Here is a 24,850-nt window from a genome sequence, read left to right as displayed (position 1 = left end):
AGCTGTTTCCCAATGAAGCACATCAGGCTCTAGCTAGCTGTCTCTAGGGGCTCCCAGCTCTTTCACATTCAAAACCAACATTCTTATAATGTCTTAGTGCAAGCCCCTCCTGCCCCCAACACAACTGACCTCTCCCTTTTCCCCTTTCCTCCTCCCCCCTTCCTCCCCCTCCCCCCTCTCCCTCCAGCTCTCTTAACACAATTTCTCCCTCCCTCACTCCACTCCTGCTGGCTGGTCTCCATCCTGTTCCTCTGACAGGCACCCTCCCCTCCACACATGAACACCTGCTGGCTTCCTGATGGAAAGTCTGCCCCTGTCTGCGGAGACCTTCCCTAACGACCTTCCCTTCCTGGTGTATCTTTCTCCATAGCTCTTGCTGCCTTCTGATACATGTACAGTGTGTATATTTTATCTATAGTGACTCTAACTAGACTGTGGACTCCAGGAGGGCAGGCAGGCATTTATTGTCTGTCTTCCCTGCCATATCCCCAGTGCCTAAAACATAGATGCTCAAGAAATATTTGGACAAATAAATGAACCCCCTCTCACCTACTTTGCCTAGGCTGTACCACACACAACCTGCACTCTCCACCCCTAGTACAGAGAAGAAAGTGCTAGGCTGGATCCTGAGCCACTTCTGCCAGAGCCCCCTCTGTGGCCTCCACATATTATCCTCTCCTTTCTGAGCCTCAGCTTCCCCCATTATACAATGAAGAGGCTGGATTGGAACTTCTCTGGTTTTCTTTTCTTTCTTTTCTTTTCTTTTTAAAAGTTTATTTATTTATTTTAAGAGAGAGCAGGAGATGGAGGAGGGAGAGAGGCAGAAAGAGGGACAGAGAGAATTCCAAGCAGCCTCCACGCTGTCAGCGTAGAGCCTGACACAGGGCTTGATCTCACAAACTGTGAGATCATGACCTGAGCCGAAATCAAGAGTCAAAAGTGTAACCAACTGAGCCACCCAGGTTCCAGAACTTTTCTGGCTTTCACTGTGTTGGAACTCAGAGCTATCTTTGCATCTCTCCAAATGGGATGCAGACAGAGAGTTCAAAAAAGGTGGGAGGGGGACAAAAGGTAGGAGGGGATGCCCCATGGTCCTTGCGTAGCAGAAATATCCAGGCCTTAAGGCTCCTACCCTGGAATGGCGGTGGGTTGAAGGGAACAGAACAGAGACAGTCATGGAAACTAAAAATAGACCTGAGAAAGGCTTCTCCAAAAATATATCTGTTTAATCATCATCAAAATCCAAGCTAGGAAGCCTGAGGAATGGAGGCCCCAGGCCTCTATGGGATGAGAGCAGAGGTCAAGTGTCCAGAAGTGAGCTATCATGCGAGGAAGCCAGCCAACAGACAGGTGAGCATGGGGACCAGCAGGGTTGGCAAGGGTAAGGGCAGCAGCTGTCCTGGGGCCTGAGACTTGAACACCAGGCGCTGTCCCTGGCGCTGCAGTGGCCTGACATTATCTGTCATTTTCAGTTTCTGCTCCGAGTCGTAGTAGAGCTTCGTGGAGAACGCAGCGATCTGTGGAAGGGGCAGGGCTCAGCAGGAAGCAGGGAGCAAGCATAGCTACATTTCCTGCTGTGTGACCCCAGGCCAGTAACCTTGCTTCTCTGAGCCCTCACTAATAAGGAGGCTCCGAATCTCTAACTCTCAGGGTTTTGTGCAGATGAAAAGAAAAAGGGGATATAGACTACTTGGCACTGGTGGGGGCTTAGTTCCTATTAGCTTCACTTAGCTGGGAAGCTAAGGACATACAGCTCACAGTTTTGCAGCCCCACAGTCACTGATCACTGCTGTATTATCACTGCTACTATAGAACAGTGGTTCTCAGATTTCAGTGTGCAGTATCACAGCTGGGGGCGAGGAAGGGGGGATGCTTGCTGGGCCCCACTTTGCCAGGCCCCGCCCACACAGTTTCTGATTCGGTAGGACTGGGGTGAGGCCCAAGAATTCGAATGTCGAGCAAGTTCCCAGATGATGTTGATGCCACTGGTCCAGGGACCACTCCTTGAGAACCACTGTTCTGCAATGCAAGTATCACTAGAGCAGGGATTTGGGCCCTTTGGTTCACTGCTCTATCCCTAGAGCCTAGTGTGTTATAAGGATTCGAGCACCGTTTGTTGAATGAATGGACTTGTTCCTACTGTGGCTATCCTGACCTTCTCTCAGCTGCTCCTGGCCAGCCTTGGACCCTCCCCCATGCTGACCCCTCTCCTCAGGACATTGGTTCCCTGCCCTCAGCTGGACAATTCCCACCTACTTACAGCGGGCAGCATGGGAGCCTTTTCTGACCTCCTCTGCCATAGCCTCCCCTCCAGCCCTCAAACTAGGGATGGGATAGGCCAGACCTGTCTTGTCCGCCCCAAGGAATGTCTATGGATTCCCTGGTGACCCATCCCCACCCCAGTCCAGGGTGCCTCTGTGGGGATCCAGAGGAATGGTGTGGGGAACTGGGCAGTGGGGGGCCACACCCTTGGCTGGGTCCTAGGTACCTGGTCCTTGTGGAGCTGAATGCGCTCCTGGAACACAGTCCAGACAACCTTCTCCTCGCAGCCTGGAGTGGTAAGTGAGCCCAGGTAGCGGAAGTAGTGCCTCAGTGTCTCTTTCTTGGGGAGCAGGTCTAACAGGCTGATGCTGTAATTCATTGTGGTGTTCATCTCTGGGGCAGAGGCAGAAACAGAGGATACTGTTAGTTGGTGGGAGAAGCAGGGGATCCCTGAGAGCCCAGGCCACTGCATCACCCTAGCTCTTCCTTTGTAGGAAGAAGTCTCCTCTCTTCCCTTCACCCCCAGCCACTCACTGGGTCTGGGGACATAAGACAGCGCCTCCACCAAAGGCTGGAAGCCATCATTTTTCTCAGATCCGGCCTGGAACAGAACAGAAGGGGGCTTGACAGGGACATGTGGAGAGCCAGGGGTGACCACCAGCCCATTCTTCTGGACTGTAGTGGGGAGGGCAGACAGCTTCTGGGACTGAGGCCCTGAGAGGCTCCGGGCTCCCCACCTGGGGGCAGAGAAGTCACTGAGAAACAGAGGGGAAGTCTGGATCCCCCCAGTCCCCTCCTGCCTTGCAGATCTCTGAATCCAAGAAGGAGCCTCTCAGACCCTGGCAGATGAGGGCCCCACCTCCACCAAGAAGGCCAGCACTGCAATCTCATCTTTGGGATCCTGGGCCTCTTTCTCGCTCCTCGATGTCCCCTTCTCTTTCTCATGTACTATGTGCATCTGGTGGGGAGTGAGAGGAATGGAGAGAGGGCTTGTGAGGCAGCTGGACCACCTTTCTTGCCACAGGAAGGTCCACCCAGAGCCCAACAAAAGTGTCAACCCAGGAAAGGGCACTCACCTCCATGGCATAGCGAACCCCATTGAGGGTATGTTCTGAGCCCTTATCCAACTCCTCTGACCAGTGCAGATGCATCTGCTTGGCCCGGTAGCGGGCAGCCAATCCTCCTCCAGTGACCGAGGCCTCATCCTCCAGCAATACCATCACTGGAGGGCACAAGAGGGGACAGAGTCCTTGCACCCACCTCCTCTAGCCCGTCCCAATTCCACCTAGGCAGAACCTTCTCTCCTACCTCCGACCCTTCATAGGCTACATGCCTGGGCCTGTGGAAATAGGATGGAATGGGACAGGTGATACGGCCCAGATTTTTTTCTGGCCTCTTATTGACCTCTTTGCCTGCCTCTCCCTCTGCACATCCCAAACATGCAATTCAGCCCTCTCCCTGGTGCCCTGGTGTCCTCAAGACAATGTCTACAGTCCTCAGCCCTGGGTCACCTGCCCCTGGGCTCAGTTTGGCCAACCCTGGATGGACTTTGATCCCTCCTACCTTTGCTCTCTGTCCACCAGGCACACGGAGCCACACATAGTTCCCTGAGCACCCCAAGCTGCTCCATACTTCTGTGCCTCTGCACATGTTGTTCCTTCTTCCTAGAATGCTGCCCTTCTCCCATAGCAGACCGGTCTGATTAAAGTACTAAAAATACTATGAAGTGTTCCCTCCTTTCTAAGGCCTTTCTTGTTTCCCCCTACCCTCCCACTGCTAGGCTTTGCAGTCCCTCCTCAGCAAAGGTGGACCTGCACCTAGTCGTCCCTGGAGGAGCCCACCCATCCAAGTCTTCTGGAACTCAAGGGTCCCCGCACCAGGTGCCCATGCCTGCCCAGGTCCCCTATCCCATCTGCCTGAGACCCACCTGAATGCCCATTGTTTTGGACTTTCCACTTTTGCTTCTTGTCATAGCCAGAGAAGGAGAAGAGTCCCAGGGTTGGGTCTACCTGTGCCTCGGTAGTGACAATGTTGATGGGGGACTGGCGGTTCTTCTTGCAGTCTCCACCCCATTGGCTAGGCCCTGAGCAGGGAGGGAGGGTGGGTTGAGAGTCAGGGGCACATAGCACCTCCTCAAGTTCAAGGAGGGGAATGGGAAGGTGCTTGGAAGCTGTGGAGAGGAGTGCCCTGGAAGGGGGCTTAGGAAAGCCTGACTAATGTTAAGCATTATCTGAGGACTAAGAGGCAGGGAAGCAGACCTGGAGGAGACTGATTCCCTGTAGCCAGTTGATAGAGGCTTGGGAATGGGGCAGCACCAGTCACTGAAACACAGTACAGACCAGAGGAAAGCAGACTGTGGGGACATGGATCAAATTTGGGGGAAAAAATGCAAAGGACAACTTCCGAGGTCCACCCAAAGAGGTGTCACTGGAACAGACCCAACTCTTCCTTTTGTTATATGAGCAAAATGTGGGGCACCTGGCTGGCTCAGTCGGTGGAACATGTGACTCTAGATCTCAGGGTTATGAGTTCAAGCCCTACACTGGACATGGAGCCTACTTAAAAAAAAAAAAAAAAGAGCAAAATGTATCTCTACATCTGATGCTACTGCTGATTTATTTGATAGAAGACATCCTCTTGGTGATAGTGACAGGAGATGCCAGGGACGATTCAGGTCACTCTACATTCCCTGTCTCCTCAGGACCAGGACTGTGTGTGTGTGTGTGTGTGTGTATGTGTGTATGAAGAACCGATATCTGACTAAGGAGCCATCATTACCCTTATCCTTCCCACCCTCCCTGGGTCTTCATTTTGACTTGGGCAGTCCCCACCACACAGAAAGGCCTGTCAGTAAGACGTGCTATACTTACCCAAGCAAGCATAGTTGGAGGCCTTGGCTTGAATGTCGTAGCACCAGTGTGAATCTGGAATAGGCAGAGGAAGGATATGAAGTCTGTGTCAATGTATTTGTGCACACATATGTCTCTAGGAATGCACTTGAGCTGTGTATGCACAAGCAACACTGTCTCTGTGTGTGTTTGTGTGTGCGCACGCACATGTGCACGTACATGGTGGGTCAGAGGCTAGGAATATCCATGGAGTCAGAGACCCCCTTGGGTTGGGATGGAGCATTCCTGGAGTCTCAGACAGAGGGCCCAAAGGAAGGAGGCTAAAGAAAATATAGGGATGGGGCGGAGGCAGTAGAATCAGCCAGGCCCCAGGTGTCCTGACCCACAGCACATCATGCCCAGGGCACTACTCCTCAGGCAAAAAAGTCACCCTTGAGGGACCTTAGGGGGGCCTTCTGAGGCTACCAGCTCTACCCCGGGCTTGGTCTCCACACTCTCTTCCAATTGCTTTCAGCCCCCTCCTCCCTTGCATCTCCCACCCTAAACCTGGAAGGGCGGTTCTGGCAAGAGCACAGGAGAAGAATTAGCCCAGTCTCCCTTCCTGGGACAATAGAGCCAGGTTCAGCCTGGCCGCCTTCCCAGAGTTGATCCGGATGATGGAGGAGATTAGACTAGCCCCTCCCTGGAACACACACCCTCTTGTGTTATTAAGACCCATTCTGGGCTAAACTCTCACAACCCATCGGGAAAGGCAGTCAGGCTTTTTCCCCTGTCCCATTACCTCACAATCCTGGTTCATGGGGCCAGATTCAGGTTCTAATCCCAGCTCTGGTTCAGGGCAGTAGAACCAGCATCTCTGAAAAGAGGCAGCGCTACAAACCTACCACACTAAATGCAAGATGTTACCATCAGGGGAAACTGCAAGGGCAGAGGGGACACCCTTTGGGCTTTCTGCTCAGTTTTTCTGTAAACCTAAAACTGCTCTATAAGTATAGTCTATTGATTACAAAAAAAAAAAAAAAAAAAAAAAAAAAAGGCTGAAGCAGCAGGATGGACAAAACATTTGATCCAGAGCTGGAATCCTGGCTGGGCCACATGGGCACTGCAGGTTTAGCGGCAAGTCACCTAATCTCTCTGAGCCTCAGTTTTATCATCTGTCAAGTGGAGCTAATACCATCCACCTCACTGGGCTGTGGGAGGATTAAATGAGAGATAGTAGAGTATTCCAGGCAACCTAGAACATAGTAAACTCCCTAATGGATCCTTCCCTTCCCTGGCCTCCCTCCCTCTGGCCTCAGATCAGTGCACAGATGGCCAAAGGCTGGGCAGAGAGGAGACAAATGAAGTGAGCTGGAAAGAACTCAGGGATGAGAAAATTCCTAAGAAAAGCACAGCTTCCCACTCAGCTGAGCTAAGGTCTCTGAGCACATCTCCCCCTTCCTGCCAGGCTGCCTCCCTCCACCCCACCTCCTCTGGAGTCCCTGGAATGGGGATGTGGTGAGGAGGGAGCCAGTAGGAGGTCAAGTCCTTGGTAGGGGAAGGAAGGAGGGGCTCCAGGCCAGGAGAGTGAGCATCCACAGAAAACAGGGCACTTTCTCACTTCAGGCCCTTCAGAGTCACCTAGGGTTTTTGAGTTTCCCAACTCCGGGTCAAAGCTGGCTCAGCCTCATTCAGAGTCTGACAGTCCCTGCAGTGTCTTCCCCACAACAATCTGTCCCCTGCCCTGGACTGGGCTCTGCGGTTCCCAGAAATAGCTGCATCTGAGGAACCCCCATGCGGGTCAACTCTGCAAGGGGCTGTGGCCACTTCCCACCCAGGCCAATCTCTGCAGGTGGATAGAGCTCTGAAGTTGGAGCCTGTTCACCTGGCCTCAGTCCTGGCTCTGCCTCTTGCTCAATCTCTGCAGAATTACGTGAACTTTTCTGAGCCCTCCATTCTCCCTCAGAACGAACTGCTACCAAACATCCAGGACTTTGGTCAGTGTCCGAGCAGACACTGAATGACATGGAAGGTCATTCACACCCATGGAAGGCTCTTTGTTATAATTATCCTATGTCTTGGGGCACCTGGGTGGCTCAGTTGCTTAAGCATCCAACTTCGGCTCAGGTCATGATTTCATTGCTCATGAGTTTGAGCCCTGCATCGGGATCTGTGCTGACAGCTCAGAAGCTGGAGCCTGTATAGGATTCTGTGTCTCCCTCTCTCTCTACCCTTCCCCCACTTGCACTCTCTCTTTCTCTCTCTCTCTCAAAAATAAATAAACATTAAAAAATTAAAAAAAAATTCTCCTATGTCTTCCCCTCTCAAAGGTCCTGAAGGCAGAAGGGGCTTCCAAGGTTGACTGGGAGGCCCAAGGGGAAGCCATTCCAGGGGAAGCCTTGCTTACGTCAGAGTCCTGAAGGGCAGAACCCCCTCTCAGCCTCCCCAGGGCCCATCTGATTCACACTGAGCCTTTCTTAGGAATTTGCTGTTCCCCTGACTCTGGCTACAGCTCCTCGTTTTGGAATGGTGACCTCTGATCCACTGTCTTAATCATGGAGACTTTTGCCCTGCTTGGCTGAATGCTCTTGTAACTACTCTCTTCTGGAGTCAAGAACCAGGAAAACATAATGTTGATGAGGCCAGGGGTCAGGTCTACGTCCGTGGGCTGAGGGGAGGGACTTTCAAGCAAGAGGTGGCAGGGTCGCAAACCAGCTCAGGTTCCTATATTCATTCATGAGAGGGCTGCCCTTGCAAATAATTAGGAGCCTGCTGCCTCAGTCCATCTCCATAGGGCAAGAGAGGCTCCCCACAGACAGATCTTGACTCCAAGCTCCAAGTTCTACTTAGGTGACCTGCTCTGACCAGGGATGCAGTAATAGATATAACCACATCACCAATCACTTGTCCACCACCCTTCTGTTCTTTAGAGGTGACCGAAGTTCTCTGATGGACCTTGCTCAAGCTACCCTCCCACTCTGTGGGGAAGGAGGAATCCTGGAAACCAGCTCAGCAAAAAACCCAAGTATGTCCTGGCAAAGTCTCAGCAACTCCTGGCCAGGGTTCTGGGGCTCAGAAGAAGTCTATGTTCCTCTCCCCTCCTTCACCTTCCACAGCAGCAGATACTCAGGAGTGTGATGTGCAGCCTCATCACTCTTCAGCCTCAAATGTCCAAGGGGATGAAATGGGTGGAGGAAGACAGGTCCCAAGATAGTTCCCAGTGAAAAAGCCTCAGCACTTAAGGAGAGCACAGCTTGCATGAAGGGGCAGCTGAGAAAGATTCCTGGCTGGCTGGTCCCAGGCAGTGGTAGAGCCATCACCATCATCACATCTGGGGGAGTCTGCCACGCGCCACGCAGGCACTGCACTAAGTACTTACACCCATTATCTTATTTGAATCCTTAAAACACCTAAGGTCAGAATGACTATCCCTATATTGTAAACGAGAAATTTGAGATTAAGTGATTTACCCACCACCACACAGGTACAAAACAACCGAATTAATTGCAAAGTGTTTCTTTTTTCTTTTTCTACTAAGCCCACTGAAGCGGGTTTCAAACTCTTAACTTTACCTAGAAATTTTTTCACACCCTGTCTTTTCTCTTTTCTCCTCTCCTAGAAAGAAGCCAACAGTTTCTGCAAGATTCCCCTCATTCCCCCCTCCCCCCGGAACACCACACACACACAACCGGCCAGCTAAATCTTTCTTGCAAAGGGCACACACTCTCCTCTGCTCCTGAGGACACCCTCACCACTCAATTCCAGAACTCCAAAGAGAGGAGCATCTAGCTTTGGAGAGTAAGTCTAGCCGGGTGAACCCCTAGGGGGATCATCGCAGGGGTAGCTAAGCTGGAGACTGGCAGATGGGGGCTTCCTGAAAAGGAGACCGTCCCCGTGGGGTCGCAGAAAAGATGCCTCCCCGGATCTTTGCGCCCGGTGCGGCTGGAGGTGCTTTCGGCTCTTTATCAAATATTAACACACCACTCCCGCCACCTCCCACCTAGACGAATAATTAAGAGCTCGGACACACATTAATCTTTACATGAAAATCACCCTGGCCGGAAAGACCGGCTCGGCCAGGGCCTCGGGTCTCCTAGTGTCCCTGGCCTGCAGGCTCCCAGTACAGTGCTGGGGGCTGGGGAAGTGAAGAGGACAGGCAGCCTCAGGCGACAAGGAACCCGGGGGGGGGGGGGGGGGAAGGGGGGATACCAGGGACCCACCGCACACAATCTGCACCCGTGCTCTGGGAGGGGGACAGCCACTCAGCACCGAGCCCCGGCGGGACGGACTGCGACCGTCTGAGGAGCAAAGGCGCACGCAACTCCAGAAAGGGAAAGAACCGCTCCGTGCGTCGAGGCGGGTGGGAGAAGCATCCTCATCACTGACTGTCACGTTCGCGGGGCCGAGGTCCCGCAGGGCCCCGCGCGCCCCCCGCAGCCCTCCACCCTCGTGCACACACCAGCTCCACAGCCGCACGTGGCCGTTCGTGTGCGCCCACTGGCTCGCGCCCGTCCCATCCGCTCGCCCCCGTCGCCGCGGCGGTGCCCAGGCAGCCCGAGCCCGACGCGCGCCCGGTGCCTCGCGCGCACTACGGCTGGGGGCGCAGAGGGGCCGGGCGGGAGCCCACGCTTTCACCTGCGCAGGCCAAGGGCCGGGCAGCAGCGAGGGCCAGGAGCGCAGGCAGCAGCCGCATCCCTCACAGGAGCAAACACGCCGCAGAGCCGGTGGGCGCGCGCCGAGGAGGCCTCCGGGGGTGCCGCGATCATGCGGGACCGGGTTTTATAGCGGAGCCGCTACGGGGAGGGAGCCCCGACAGCGGGACGCGGAGAGTAGCTCCTCCCCCTGGCGGAGCCTCTCCTCCCCGCGTTCTGTCCCAGCGCTGAAATCCTCCGCTCCCCTCCTGGCCTTCCCACCCCCTGCCGAGCCACCTTGTGCCTTGTGCCCGGAACAATCCTCTTCCCTTCCTCCGCCAGCTCCTCTCCTCTCTGCCCAGAGGTCGTGCCCTCCCCGCCATAGCCCCCTGCCCCCATTCCACACGGGGTCTCCGGTTTGGGAACAGGGTGGCGACTTCGCGAGGTACTTGCTCGACACAACGGTGGGTGCCCATATTCCTGCCTTTGATCGTTTTGGCCTGGACCCCTGCGCAGCCCTCTCGCCTCGGAAGCAGTCCGCCGGGGCCTTGGAATGGGCTTGAGTTGGGGGTGGGCGGGTGTACATAGCCTCCAAAGGATGCTGGAGTTGAGGAATGTGTACGGGTGTTCGTTGAAACAGATGTCCTCAGAAAGAAGGCTTGCTTTTCTCACTCAGTGGTCGCTGATACTCTGGATATCATCTCTTTTCTGTTTCCTCCTAGGCTGCTCCAAACTTAGTTTCTAAGCAGACCAAAGACCCTTCTTCCAACAGCGAAGACGCCCCTAAATTGCTGTGTGTTTTTGTGATGGCCAGAGCAGGGGTGCGGTGAGGCGGCAGAACTAAGAAGTAGAGTCCAAGGGCTCAGTGAGAGAGAAACTTATGGGGTCAGAGGGACGGGGCTGGTTCCTCTTGAGGCCCCCCCAGCCCCTAAGATGAGATGGGAAGAGAAAAGACAGGGGTCTGAATGGACCCTTAGTTCACTTGTCTGTCAGGATCTTCAGAGGGGGCCAGGGAAAGGAAAGTTTTCTTGAAGGAACTGGGCTGAGGGCCGCCATAGAGAGGAAGCTGCCTCTTGTCTCAGGAGGGGTACTCCCTCTCCTGGCTTTGTCCCCCGTGCTGCAATGCCTCTGGACTCCTTCATGGCTCTAGGTACTGTGAGTCCCACATCTGGTGAAGGCTTCCGTGGGAGTTTGAAAGGCTCAGACTTGGGTAAGGAAGAGGGACAGGGAATCAAGCAGTGGGCCTGGGCCCCCTTCATCAACAGGAAGCCCCTGTTTTCTGGTCTAGTCGCTTCCCCATCCGCTGCCAACCTCTCAGCCCCCACCAGCCTTTGAACCTAAGCTAGGGACCTCTGAAGAGGGATTGTCTCCCCTAGAACTATCCAGGCAAAGGGGCTTCCTCCTTAGAGTCCTGGCTCTAATCAGCACTCCCCCCCTCCTGGCCCAGGATCACACAGCCTCAAGGAGCAACTTTGATCCTACAGAGAGGAGAGGGGGCGTCCACACCAGGCTTAGGGCTCTATTGTCCACACTGCTTTAGAATTTAATCAGCAACCAGGACCATGGGAGTCAGGGGAGGGATTCCACACCCTAGGGCCTTTTCTGTGGAGTGGATTTACGTCCACGAGGCTATAAAAATATATCTTTCAGGACTGAGGAATGGAGTGAGAAGGAACCCTATTTCTGGGAATGAAATCTACTTCAGGGATTCCCTGTGACCCCAGGCCAGCCCCTTGACTGCAGGGGAGACTTTGGAAACCTTTGGTGGGGTTAAGGGGCTACTGATCCCCTTCAAAGTCCATTCCATTGGAGCCTCCCAGGGGAGAAGAATGTGGGTGGGAGAGCTACACCCAGGTAATCCTACTCCACACTTTTGAGTGCGCCCCCTAGGATGCTGGGGCTAACAAGATAGGGGGGAGAACCAGGCCCTGGTATGGTGTACCGTTTGAGGCATGGGGCATGAATGGGGGGAGGTTAAGTCTGGGCACATCCTCACGAATGTTCCTTAATCACGGACACCTCAAAGGCTGTACATTTGCAATGTGGGAGGTCAGAGGGTGGCTCCTTCTCTATATGTCATCTCTCCAAGGTTACACAGGTCAGGAGGCCCCCCACTTTTAGTCTTAACATTCCCAGCCTTATCTCCCAGCCTAGACCCCTGTCCTGGCCTGTTATAAACTAGTCACCTGTCACTGTCTAGGCCCAGGGCCCTGTTCCCCTGGAGAGGACAAAGCCCTCATTCAAGCAGGGATCATTAGAGCTGGGATGGGCCCTGACTCGTCTCAGTGACTTACAGGACCCATAAAGCTGCCAGCCCAGGCCCACCAGCCCCAGCCCTGGCACAGGCTCTTTCCTCTTATTCCGCCCAGGGTCCCCAAGTGTCCTGCATTCAGGTCTCTGTTCTTCCTCTAACTGAGGAATGGCCTTGGGCAACTTTCCTACTCCTCTGTGATTGCAACTTCCTCATCTATAAAGTGGGGATGATAATCTCTACCCTGCTGACCTCTGCCAATAAACAGTTATTGAGAACCAGTTGTGAGCCAGCACCTGCCCAGCCCAGACTTTCACAACCTGCCTCATGGTTCCTGGGTGTAGCCATTGACCTGTGGCAGGTGCAGACATGAATCACGATTGTCATCTTCTGGGGATGTTCACTCACATGGCCCTGGAGCAGGACAGAGGCAGTGGGAAAACTAAAGGGCTTTGAGGGCAGACAACCCTGGGATCACTTCTGGCTCGACACACTTGCTGTGTTAGGTCATCTGAGTCTCAGTTTCCCTCATTTGTAAAATGAAAATCATATCGTATCTTCTTCATAGGTTGTGAGAATTCTGTGACCTAAGTCTGAGATAGGCTTGCCCAGGCTAGCACATTAACACATGTCACCATAACCTCTAAATGAAGGTCCCTTTACCTGAATTAAACATGACCCTAGGCAGGTGTGGATGTGGCATCAGGTGGGACATTGGGCTATGCCCAGGAAAGGTTCTTCCTGGACTCCCAGGACCTAGGGAGGGGTGAGGGAGGCTGAGGAGCAAGGAGCCTGCAGCCCCAACGGCATGGACTCAAGAATGTGAGATTCAGATTCAGCCCTTGCTGGGACTCTGATTGGCATGGGGTGGAAGCACAGGGAACAAGAATACTGCATTCCTGGTGTTAATAGGTCAGAGGAAGGCTTAATATATACCCCTAAAGAGAAAACTACCACATCTATGTTCAGGCGGTAAGGTGGGCAGACAGAGTATAAGGCAGAAGCTTAGAACAGGCTTTGGGCAATATTGCTCTGGGTTCACATCCCAACCCCAGCCCTCAGGCTCAATGTCCTAATCAGGAAAATGGGGAAAGGAGACCTGGGTGGCTCAGTAGATTAAGGAAAATGGAGATGAAGACAGCACTCCCTCACATGGTATGGTTAGGATCCAAGTATGTGATGCTGGGTAGATAGCCTGGTAGAGGTCTAGGCGCTTAGTAAAGTTCAATAAGCCTCAGCTGTAATTACTAACCATTAGGGGCAAAAATAGAATATGCCCTTGATATTATAGGAGCCCAGGGGAGTGGTACTTAACCCAGCCAGTAAGTGGGGAATTGGAGAAGGCCTCCTGGAGGAGATGAGACCCAAGCTGAGTTTTAGAAGACAAGTAGGTGTTAACCCAAAATGAGAAGGGAAATCGAGTCGGAGAGAACAGGATGAGAAGAGGCATAGAGTGGGATGGATAATCACCAAGTGACAGGTGAGGGTGCCAAGAGATGGGATTGGAGGGGCATTTGGCATCAGATGTTGGAGTTAGAAGGTTGTACTGATACTTCCTTTGATGAGGGGTATATATCAAGATCCTGATTTTCTGGGTCAGGAAACCTCTTCAGAGAGGGTTGCTTGGCCGTAGAAAGGGACAGGGACCTTTAATAACTTCTTTGAGTTACAAAAGAGGAAGCTGAGACTCAGAGAGGGTAGTGACTCACTCAAGTTGCCCAGCAAAGAGAAAACAGAGCTGAGGTCTGAACCCTGGTCTCCTGTTCCCCTCCCCATACTCTTTCCATGCCATTTCACCCCTTCCCCCACAACACACATACCTCCCTCCCATTGAGATCCCTAGCCTCCATCTCCTCTTACTTTCTGCACCCTCAGGGGCTCTATGATTAGCAGATGATTCAAAGAAATGTTTGCAGAGACTCCAGGTTTGTGTCCCTGGATGTTGAGATGAAACCCACATGCAGGACAAGGTTTAATCAATATCCTGCTCTCCAGCACTCCCCAACAGGGATCTCTGCCATATTCTAGCAGAGACAAGAAATCTCCTTTCCTGCTAGCACCTGTGAAACCTGTAGTTACTCTTCCCTTGTCTTCATGCCTACCCTGTTTCTCTGGTCTGTAGGGAGAATCCTGGGGAAGCAGGAAGAAGGGGAAAGAGTTGGAGGCTCTCATGGAGCAGGATAGGGACCTCCTTAGTAGAGGGGCTGGTGGAAATTTCTGCCCTGGACATTTTGGAATAATAATAGCAGTACAAAGCATGGAATGATCCAGCAATGGGAATGACATATGTTCTGTTCCTGCCCTGCAGAGAAGTCAGGAAAACTCCCCATGGCTGTCCCCTCTCCTATCACTGTCTCAGCTACAGGAGTCCAGGTTCACACAAGCAGGAGGCTGAGATCAGAGCTGCTTTGGATTTTCCAAGTGTATTCATTTACATTCTGGTTTTGGAGCAGAAAAAACTCTAAAGAGGGTGATGAAGGTTGAACCAGGTAGGGAGAAAAAGGCAACCTTGGAGGAAAGGGGAATGCTCGCTCCTCAATTCATGCTGAGGCAACATGAAGAGAATAGACTCTGTGTGTGTGTGTGTGTGTGTGTGTGTGTGTACTTCTTTTTCTCTGATTATCCAGATAATACCTACTCATTGTAGAATATTTGGAAAGATGCATGGGGAAAAAATCACCAATAACCTCATCTCCCAGAGGCAGCTATTTTACAATTTGACACATTTTTAAGAAAGAAAGCTTTAAACAGAATAACCACCACCACCTTAATCTATGTTGAATTTTTCCTTCTTCTTTCAGTCTTGATCATTATGCAAAACACTATTGACATAATGAACAGCTTTGTATCCTACTTTTTAAATTTCACATTTCAGTGTAAACATGAGTCCTATTACCTCACAGCCTTTGCAATTGTCATTTTGTAGTTCCACAATAGCCTGTGTCCTCAGCTGACTTCCCATTGTAAATAACACCGCAGGGAACATCTCACTGGAGAAACAGAGCCATAGGCTTGGGAGGGAAACCAGGCATCCCAGTTCCTTCCCCCAGCTCCTCATTAAGCAGAACTACCATCAGTTCAGGAGAATAGTTTGGAGGTGCGGTAAAGGACAAGGCGAAAGATTTGTGAGGTCCCCCTCTCCCCCGCCCCCAAGGGACCCTCAGAGGCCAATTGGAGGATCTGAGTCTGGAGTTCTAACTCTCTGACCTCTGGTGTGCCTGTAAGATAGGGAACATGTGTGTGGGGTTGTGAGGTGATGGTGGGGGTGTTCTTTTATAGATCTGCAGGGTAGAGAGGCTGTGAGGAAAAAGTGCGTGCTTGTGGATGCCTCCTCCCCGCTGTGGTTTGCACAGAGATGGCGCCCTCTGCTGTCCCTGCGTTTCCAGCCTATCAGGACCTTTTACAGTTTGGAAGTTCTTGACGCTAACTGTATCAGTCTGTCCTGCCCTGGTGCTTCTTTTTCTGTTGTGTGAAGGGCATCATTTAATGACACTAAAATAGATTCGGAGAGTTGGAAAAGAACTCTTTAGGTCCACCCCTGATTCCCAGAACTTTACCTCCCAAGAGACTTCCTGAATGCTACTACTTTGTGCAACCTCATTTATCATCTGAACTACTCTCAGATATCAGAAGTGAAACTGAGAAAAATAATTGAGAATGTGTCAGCAAGTACCCCACCTTAGACACTTCATTCAGGTGTGGCCCTGGCTCTGCATACCCTGGGGTGGGATGGAGGTGTCAGAACGGCAGATAGAAGCTGAGATTTAGCAAGGCTGCATAGATAGCTGACCTCCTGCCTCTGGTAAGAGCTATGTGTGGGTACATATGGGATGGTTAGATTAATCTTCCCTGCCTCCCTTTTCTGGCAACCAAGGAAGGTGGGAAGCAAGTGGCTGCCATAGTAGGTAACCCCTAGCTAACTCTGAAATGTAGTTAAAGTTTAATGAGACCTATGTGGGGTGGAAAAGGGCAGGGCTGGCTTCCTGAGTGTGGGACTTGTGTAGTCACAGAGTGGCTGGACTTCTGCTGTCACCCTCTTGACATTCTTGACAATTTTTGAATGGGGTGCTCTGCATTTTCATTTTGTAGCAGATATGGGGATGAGGGTGGGGTGAGGAGTGGGGTGCAGTCTTTTGGTTGGATCTCCACCCTCCTAGGGCTGGCCAGGAGGCAGAAAATGGTAACTCTGAGAACCCATGGACCAGCAGCCCCTTGTGGAGCCCTCAGCTGGGTCACGTTCTGCTTTCTTGAAGCTTGGATCTCCTGCGTGCTTCCAGTTCAAATCAGGGATGGTTTGAACTGTTGAAGCAGAGGATGATCCATGCGGGTTATTGGACCAGTGTGAACATGTCCTAGAGTTTGGGTTGGATTTTGAGTGGAGGTTACAGTGGGGGATGCAGCTCCTGATAGGCGCTGAAGTAGTCATGAAGTTCAGTACCACGAGATGGACAGCACCCTTGAGGTGCTGGCTGGAGCTCTATAAGGTCAATGACAGCCCTACTCCCCCACTGTGAATTCTATTTGGGAAGCAAGGCGAAAGGGTGGGCCAGTGGGGCCAAGCTCCTGGGCCAGGCCACAAGCTCCAGGGCTGGATGGGGCTTGGAGCCTGTGTTCAGGGGATTTGGCCAGAGTTAGAGGTCAGAGGTAAGGGGGAAGAAGGGAGGGAGGGAGGGAGCTTGAAATGATCTAACAGGGAGAGGCTGGTGTTCCAGGACCATGGAGCCAGGAGCTGAAGGCAGAGACCTGGTTATGGCCCTGGAGCCTCTTTCTTGTTCACTTGGAATTCCAGTATAGACTCTAGCACCAGTGCTTGTTGTGACAAACCCTCCTTCCTGCACCCGCAGGCCCAAGTATGCAGCCTCTACCTCCTGCCCCATGTTAAAAGAAAAGATAAGGGCACCTCTGAGCAGAAATGGAGGTATGGGAGGGCTGTTTCAGGGGAGGGAGGTAGAACAATCCAACTACACTGACTTGGTGATAGTGAGGGAAGTTATGGAGTGTTTCTAGGAAACATGAAAATAACCCTTTGTGTGGTTCAGATTACACATCTCTGAGCAAGGTGGCATCCCAGCCAGGGCCTTCTAGCAGCCACAATGTCCCCAGAGCCTCCAGGTTGGTCATGGGGCCCCTCTGTCAGAATGCAATGGTAGGTGAGAAATGAGTGGACAAAAGCAGAGGGGAGACACTTTAGGGAAGCAATTTATGGTTGTGAGAGGGCAAACACAGGTGGTACACCCTGGACAGGACCCCCATCCTTTCCCTGGGAACAGGATGAAGCCCAGTGCTTCTGTTAAACACAACTCCATCAGGGCTCCTGGGTGGCTCAGTTGGTTAAATGTCCGAGTTCAGCTCAGGTCATGATCTCACAGTTTATGAGTTCGAGCCCCATGTTGGGCTCTGTGCTGACAATGTGGACTTGGCTTGGGATTTCTCTCTCTTTCTGCCCCTCCCCAGCTTGTGCTCTCTCTCTCCTCTCTCTCTCTCTCTCTCTCTCTCTCTCTCTCTCTCAAAAATTAAATAAAAATAAATTACCCCCCCCAAAAAAACTCCATCTATACATAAAGCCTCATCTCCTGAGCTCATATTAACCCAAACTGTCCTGCTCATCTCTGCCCATGGCCACTCCACTGGCAGTCCCCCAGCACCAGTCTGGTTCCTAGCTGTTTCAGTCTCCTGGTATTTCTGATTCCATCTACCCAGAACACCTTTCCTGATCAAGCTTGTACATCCCTTCAGGCCTGAAATGTTCCAACACCTCCAATTGGGTGATGTCTCCCTAGCCTGGGGCCTTTTGGCCCAGGCTCCCTACTCCGACAGCAGATGTCACTGGGTGTGGTCCTCTTGTCTCTTCCTTCATCAATCTCTCCCAACCCTGAGGGCCTGAGCTCAGTCAGGTCAGGAATGAGGTTGGCTTCTCCCAGAGCAGTGCTACTCTAGGAGCTACACAAATATTTGTCAGTGAATGATCCTTGTCTTGCTTTACTCAGCGTGGTCAGCGTGGGTGGTCTGACTGAAGAAAGGTGGGTTCCTGTATGCCAGTGGCTCAGAACTGCCCTGAGAGCATCTTTGTGAAATAACTGTCTCAGGACCCAGCTGCTGGTGCCAATCCAGGTTTATCCAGTTGCAAGATGTATTGACATTATTATGAAAATAATGTGATGGGGAGAACCTCAGGATTGAGGGGCAGTCTGAATTTATTTTACAGATAGGTCTGTAGATGGGGCTATAGTTTGTCCCAAGTTACATAGTGAGGTAGAGCAGGGCAATGTCTGTTGAGAAGACCATTGGTTAACCCTCACGCTAGACACAGGCAATCAGAGGGAGGTTCTTCACCTCCTCCCCTGTCCTTGGAATGTGCATTCAGCCGCTTGCCTTCCTCACACTAGAAGCTACCCAAGGACAGAACCTTGAGAGAGTGTGTTGTTGAGACCATCTTGGTTGTATATGTAACTGAACCCAGTTAAGGCCTTTATATAAACTCTTAAGATTTTGTCAGGTGGGTGCAGAGATATACTCATCTTGCAGCTGGCCAAAATAAGCCTCATATGTAAGGTCCCTTGCTTCCTCCCCCCGACCCTGGATATGGGGACTGATTTCAGATTACACCTGGGAAACTCCTGAAATTTCAAATGAACAATGTCAGAGTTTTTCTAAGACATCAATGGATTCAGGAAATCACTTTATATCCCCAGAAAATCTGATCCTTTAGTGACCAGGAGACAGCCAGAAAACACAGTTCCCAAATTTAGCCCTAGTCTCTTATGGTTATGCTTTACTTCCAAGGACTTGAGGAATAACAGGGTCACGCTATTGGTTATGCTGGCCAGGGGATAGGAGGGGCTGAGCTAGACTGGTTCTGCTCCCCCTACAATGCATGAAAGGGCCCTGGAGAGTACCAGGCATGGGTAGAGACCATCAGCATGATCTGTGGGGAAGCACGAATGCTGCTGGCAGCTCCTCAAAAGGTTAATCATGGAGTTACCACATGACCCAGAAATTCCACTCTTAAGTATTTACCCAAGAGAAGTAAAAACATATTCAGGTGAAAACTTGCACATGGCTATACATAACAGAATTATTCATAATAGCCACAAGGTGGAAATAATCCAGTGTCCATCAACTGATGAGTGGATAAAATGTGGTATTTTATTCATTCAATAGAATATTATTTAGTCATAAAAAGAAAATTCTAATATATGCTACAACATAAAACTTGAAAATGTATAGCTAAAGAGAGTTCATGAAAGACCACATATTACATAATTCAACTTAGAGGAAATGTCCAAAATTGCAAATCCATAGAGACAGAAATATTAGTGACTGCCTGTGGCTGGCAGTATCAGGGGGGAATGTGAGTGACTGTTAAGGGGTATGGGTTTTTGGGGGGCATGGTCTGTGTAGGAGGGCTCACCCACCCCAGTCAGACACAGAGCCTGTGAATGGTTTAAGAGAGAAGGCCTTTCTGTTACTTGGAAGAGGTGTCTCATCCTGGGGGAGGCTGGGTTGAAGCCCACAGTATTTTATTGGCTAAGCCCTTGTCTAGTGCAGAGACTGTACCACATACCTGGTACCCCTTCCAGAGCAGGTGAGAACAGCCCTTCAGAGTGTCAGACCTAGCTTGAGAGACCTCCTCTGCTCACCTCATTCAGAGCTGATGGTCCTACTCCTTATCAGCCCAGGTCATGGCCAGGCTAGTCTTTGTGCAGAGAGGCCAGGCCCTACGTTAATGCCCTCTTCCTGGTGTATGGTCTGTGTTTGTCCTGGCTGTTGAATTTGATGCAGAGAATGTAAGGGAGTGTGGTGCTGTGCAGGACCTGCAAGAGATGGTCTAAGGAAGCCTTCAGAGGAGAGAGAAAGCAGCTGAGGAGAGGATGAGGACAAACCAGGGGCTATTGACTAGATCAGACACCTACAGGGACCCTCTGAGCCCTGAGATTGGGGTCCCCAGACTAGGATCCTCATGTATCTGGGGATTCCCCATTTGATGACTACAGGGGGTTTCACTGAGAAGCCCTAGGCACACTCCTCTCTCAACCTCCCAACACTCCCCAGCTTCTCCTTCACATGGTCTTCTTGACCTATGACTTCCATTTGACTCAGCCTTCTGTCTCTGATTTGTGTTCTTCCCCATCCCCCCTCCATAACAGAGCAATCTTTCCAGGAGAGAACAGTGTCAAGATGCCCTTCTCATTCCTTCAAGTACAAGCTATTATTATTAAATCCCTCCTGTGTGCCAGCAGCTGTATCAGGGCTACAACATGAGCCACCTCTGCCCTCTCAATGCTCAGAGTCTAATGGGCCACAGTGGGGGTACCTGGGACTGATGCCAGAGCATGCACAGGGTGCTAACCAAACCTACGTGTCCTGAGAGGTCCTTCAGTGGCAGCTGATGTTAAAGCTGAGGTTATAATAAGGAGAATGAATAAACTATGAAGTGATGTGGAAGATGGGGCTGAGGATAGAATTGAGGGGGCAGTGGTTGACAAGCATTCCAAAAGAAAAAAAAAAAACAAAGAAAAAAAGAAATGCATTCCAGAAGGTGAAAAGTGTAGCATGTGCCTAGAAAGGCTTAGGGAAAAGGAGAGTGTGGGTAATTGGAGGAAGCCACAAGCCAATTCTGGCTCAAGGTGGAGTCTTGGGGAGGTTCCTGGGAGGTAGGAACCAGTTAGATCACAGAGGTTCTTGTAATTAGTACCTCCCAGTGACTTCAACAGCAGTGGGTGAGGGGCCCTCACTGTGTATAATCCACAGCCCCTTGAGATCAGTTATACCCAAGAGACACATATTTCATGTGTCTGTCTTTGGATAGGCCTTGGTGGCTTGGTGCCTGGGCTGCCCCATCCCTCATTGAGCCTTTATGCTTGTTTTGGACTCACATATTGGGCAGAGGAGTATGTGACCACCTTGGATGTGTGTACAGAGATGAGGTTATTGCTCTGTATACCTCCCGGCATCGTGTTCCCCAGCCTTGTCCTCAGGCACCCCAGTAGTGGGATTCTTCTGGTTCATGATGGTCATATGTAGATGCTTAGGCTGTCAATCATTCAATTTGGTGGAAGAGCTCTTCCATGGCTTTCAGGAAAACCTATCCTGGTGACCCCTGAATTTACTTCATTCTACCAAACATGCTGGATGTGTTTGGATTCACCTTCATCCCAATGATGGCTTGGTACAGCTGTGGCTCAACTACTGCAATGAGAAGCTGAATAGCACTGTAGGCTCATCTCCTGAGGGCCCAGCAGGTGTGGGAGGCACCTGTACTTCATGACCCCCACACTTCTCCCGGGGTCTGACTGGCAGTCTCCTTTCCTCATTGGGTATTGTACATGGGCTTGCAATGGCTGTCAGACCAGCCACAGGGTGGCATGTTTGTTCTCAGGGCACAAAAACCCTTCTCCTGTCCCCCAAGGAGGATTGTGTTGTTGAGAACCTGGAGTAAGTTGTTATTTACCATGATAACCAGAGCTGTTTGGATCTGACAGAGGGGACAGAATCTGCTCGTTGATAAATGAGATGGACAGTGAGTTACATAGAAGAGGGTGTTTCAGTGAGCTGAACACCATAAGTTGGTCTAGGTTTCTCTAGGCCTTTGGTGACGGTCATAGGCCGTCTCTTGCCCCTCTGTCTTCTCATCTGTCTAATGGGTTTGCTAATACTCACTTTGCCTCTTGGAGTCCCTATGTTGCCCAATGTGACACATTGTTGTTTCCTCTGGAAACTTAGGTTCTGGTGTGTGAGGAGACTCACCAAAGGCCCCCATAAATGTCAGAGGCAGGACTTGAACCGAAGACTTTTATGCCCCAGTCTACACTACCACTTTATAAACCCTCAAACTCTTGTTTCTCACCTATAGTGGACATGCTGCTGCCTGGTTTATCAGAGACGGGGTAAGGAGAAGCTTACAGGGCAGGGACCTATAGCTAATGGTTTCATCAAGGGTATCACATTCCAGATTTCTCCCTCTGGACTCCCACCCAGTCTCACCAATGTTGGCCCTTTTCCAGGCAGGGCCTGCCTGGGTGTGTGACCCAAGCCCTCACCCTATCCCCACACTTGGCATCATCCATCAGCTGGCAGGGCTGGGCTTCATCCTCAGAGTCAGCAAACCAGATGTTTCCAAGGTGCAGCAGTCCAGTCAGGAGCTGAATGGGCAGGAGAGGAGATGACATGACATGTATGAACACCTTCTCAAGAGCTGGAGCCTAGCCTGGATTGGGGGTGGGGGCTCTCCTGATGAATATAATCATGATAACAGAATAATAATAGAAGTTTCCAATTGATGCACATTCACTACATGACTCTGCCCACCATAATGCAAGCAACTTGTATGCATCATTTAATAGACTCCTTTCACAATCTGTGAGGTGTGTACTGTGACAATGCCCACCACACAGGTGGGGCCAGTAGAAATTAAATTAGTGCAGATCACACAGTTGCAGAAAGAAAGGCTAGGGTTTGAATCTAGGGCAGTCTGACTTTAGTTGCCTCTCAGATGCTCTCCTGGCCTTACAGGCATTCTTCTTGATGAGGCTTTGATTCTCAGTAAAGTATGGCCTGCCTGGTCACCTACAGACAAACTTCAGAAGAATCCCAACAGGCTGGCAAGCCTGGGGAGGCAGGTCAGGTAGCGAAGGTGGTCAGGTGCATTCTGGATGACTCAGACTGCTGAGTAGGGCTCCCCCTAAACTACCCTCTCAGCGTTGGAAAGCCAGGAGAAGGTAGTTCCTGTGGGGAGGTGATACTGGAGCCTCTGGTCTCACTGGTTCCTTTGTAGATCTGTGGATGGGAGAGGGTCAGTGGCAGTCCAAGGGGATCCCAGACCCAGGAAGGCCTAAAATTGGATAGATAATGTGTGAGGAGAGGCCTGGAACTGTCTGTAGAGCAACGAAGGTGGACACTGCAGAGAAAGAAGCATATAGAGCTTTGGGGTCTCCAGCCTCCTTCCTGATGAGAGTAGCTTGGATTAAGAGCACAACTCCCACCCTGGGGAACTCACAGTCTGATTGGGAGAGGCATGGCTCTTAACTGTTAGTGCAAAGCCAGTGTCTTCCTGGGCCTCCAGCACCATGCCAGGTCCAGACATGAAACTGGAGCACAGTATTTGCTGGCAAGCAACCCCCTTCTCTCCCCATGCCTCTGTTTCCCCAGAGATGGTGTCCTGAACTGGGGAAAGACTGGCTGCATGTGTTACTGCTCTAAAAGCTTCATTCAGAAGGCCATGGCTAAGGTAAAACCACTGACATCAGCCTGAAAGACACGTCTGCTGATAATGTAATTGCTTTTAGGCTGCCTGACTTCTACCCCTGGGAAGTAGGCGGGGCTGATGGGGTATTTTCTCATGTGGTAGAGTCATATCATGGATAAAGTTGATGGGGATTGGCGAACAAAAAAGAAAAGAGAAAAAGAAATAATTTTAAAGGTGCAGGCATTTCATCCTCTTCCATTCCAGAAGTGAGCCTGAGGCCCTAGGAGAGGCACCTCTGCCCTCAGCCAGGCTCAGCTCCTGTTTTCTCTTAAGCATGTAGGTATTTCTCCAGGCTTAAGGGTAGTTGGAGGTCTTTTTTTTTTTTTTTAAATACTTTTTGCTATTTGTGCTGAAACCTTTATGAGGAAGCATAATACAACCTTCCTAGAAAAGAATATTATATTACTTCAATGGCTGGTTCATCTGGTAGGTGTACGTTTAACATTTTAAGAAATTCAAACTCTTTCCAGTGTGGTTGTACCATTTTACATTCCCACCAACGGTGTATGAGGGTTCCAGTTCCTTGTGTGAGGATTTATAACTTGTACTTTTATATTTCCTGCATTTTGTTTTTAAGTCAAAATGAGGTATTACATAAAACTCAGGATGTTGGCATTTGTAGATGAAATTAAAAACTACCTGTAACCTCACCCCCCCTTGATGCATCTGTATTTTCCTGCAGAATTTTTTCTGAACACCCCCACATCTAATGAAGGGTGGACCATGATTGAGCCATTCTTCTGCTATTAGATATTTGGATTGTTTCTAATTTTTTAATGCTTATTTATTTTTGAGAGAGAGAGAATGAACAGGGGAGGGGCAGAGAGAGACAGGGAGACTGTCAGCACAGAGCCCGATGTGAGGCTTGAACTTGTGAACTGCCGAGATCATGACCTGAGCTGAAGTCAGATGCTTAATTGACTGAGCCACCCAGGCGCCGCTCTAAGTTTTTTAGTTTTAAAAATAATGCTGCTATGAGCATGATGCTAAATAAATTATTTCAATTTGGTTATTTCATTAGTAGTAGCATTAGTTCATTCTTAGAAGTAGAATTACTGGGGTCAAATGCATGAAGGTTAAGCTTCTTGGTGCACACTGCCACAGAACCAGTAGCGTATATCTGTACACATACATAAACATGTGTGTGTGTGTGTGTATATCCCAGACAAGTTGACATATGAAATTATCCATCACTGGAGTTAATTACTGATGCATTGCTACAGCATGCATAAAACTTGAAAACATGATGTTAAGTGAAAGAAGTCACAAAGGACTACATATTGTATGATTCCATTTATATAAAATGTCCAGAATAGGCAAATCAATATACAGATTAGTGGTTGCCTAGGAAATGAGAGATTTGGAGGTGATGACTAAGGGGTGCAGTGTTTCTTTTTGGGGTAATGGAAACGTTCTAAATTTGCCACAGTGGTGGTTGCACAATCCTGTGAATATAATTAAGGCCACTAAAGTGTACACTTTATCAAAAAAAAATTTTTTTTAATATAAATTCTATGCCCAATGTGGGGCTTGAACTCATGACCACAAGTTTGAGAGTTGCATGGTCTACTGAATGGGCCAGTCAGATGCCCTGAATTGTACACTTATTTATTTGTTTATTTATTTATAAGTT

General features: G+C 50.5%; 1 protein-coding gene across 1 annotated transcript; it reads right to left on the bottom strand.

Annotated features, from left to right (window-relative positions):
• Positions 1-1,205: 1,205 nt before the first annotated feature.
• On the bottom strand, positions 1,206-9,888 carry CA4 (carbonic anhydrase 4). The gene is made up of 8 exons (XM_045488180.1): positions 9,726-9,888; positions 5,133-5,186; positions 4,190-4,345; positions 3,339-3,484; positions 3,122-3,220; positions 2,797-2,863; positions 2,489-2,655; positions 1,206-1,517 (listed from the first exon to the last, which is right to left on the bottom strand). Exons 1-8 carry the CDS (start codon positions 9,781-9,783, stop codon positions 1,323-1,325), a joined length of 942 nt encoding a protein of 313 aa, XP_045344136.1. The 5' UTR covers positions 9,784-9,888; the 3' UTR covers positions 1,206-1,322.
• Positions 9,889-24,850: the final 14,962 nt, after the last annotated feature.

This window comes from Leopardus geoffroyi, chromosome E1 (assembly GCF_018350155.1).
Source record: "Leopardus geoffroyi isolate Oge1 chromosome E1, O.geoffroyi_Oge1_pat1.0, whole genome shotgun sequence".
Taxonomy (NCBI): Eukaryota; Metazoa; Chordata; class Mammalia; order Carnivora; family Felidae; genus Leopardus; species Leopardus geoffroyi.
This window is presented reverse-complemented; position numbering and strand designations above follow the sequence as displayed.

Coding starts and splice junctions, on each gene's coding strand:
- CA4 (XM_045488180.1), bottom strand. CDS start 9,783: ATGCGGCTGCTGCCTGCGCTCCTGGCCCTCGCTGCTGCCCGGCCCTTG. Junction 4,346..5,132: donor CTCCAACTATGCTTGCTTGG/GTAAGTATAGCA, acceptor CTCCCTGCTCAG/GGCCTAGCCAATGGGGTGGA. Junction 2,864..3,121: donor TGCTGGCCTTCTTGGTGGAG/GTGGGGCCCTCA, acceptor GTTCTGTTCCAG/GCCGGATCTGAGAAAAATGA.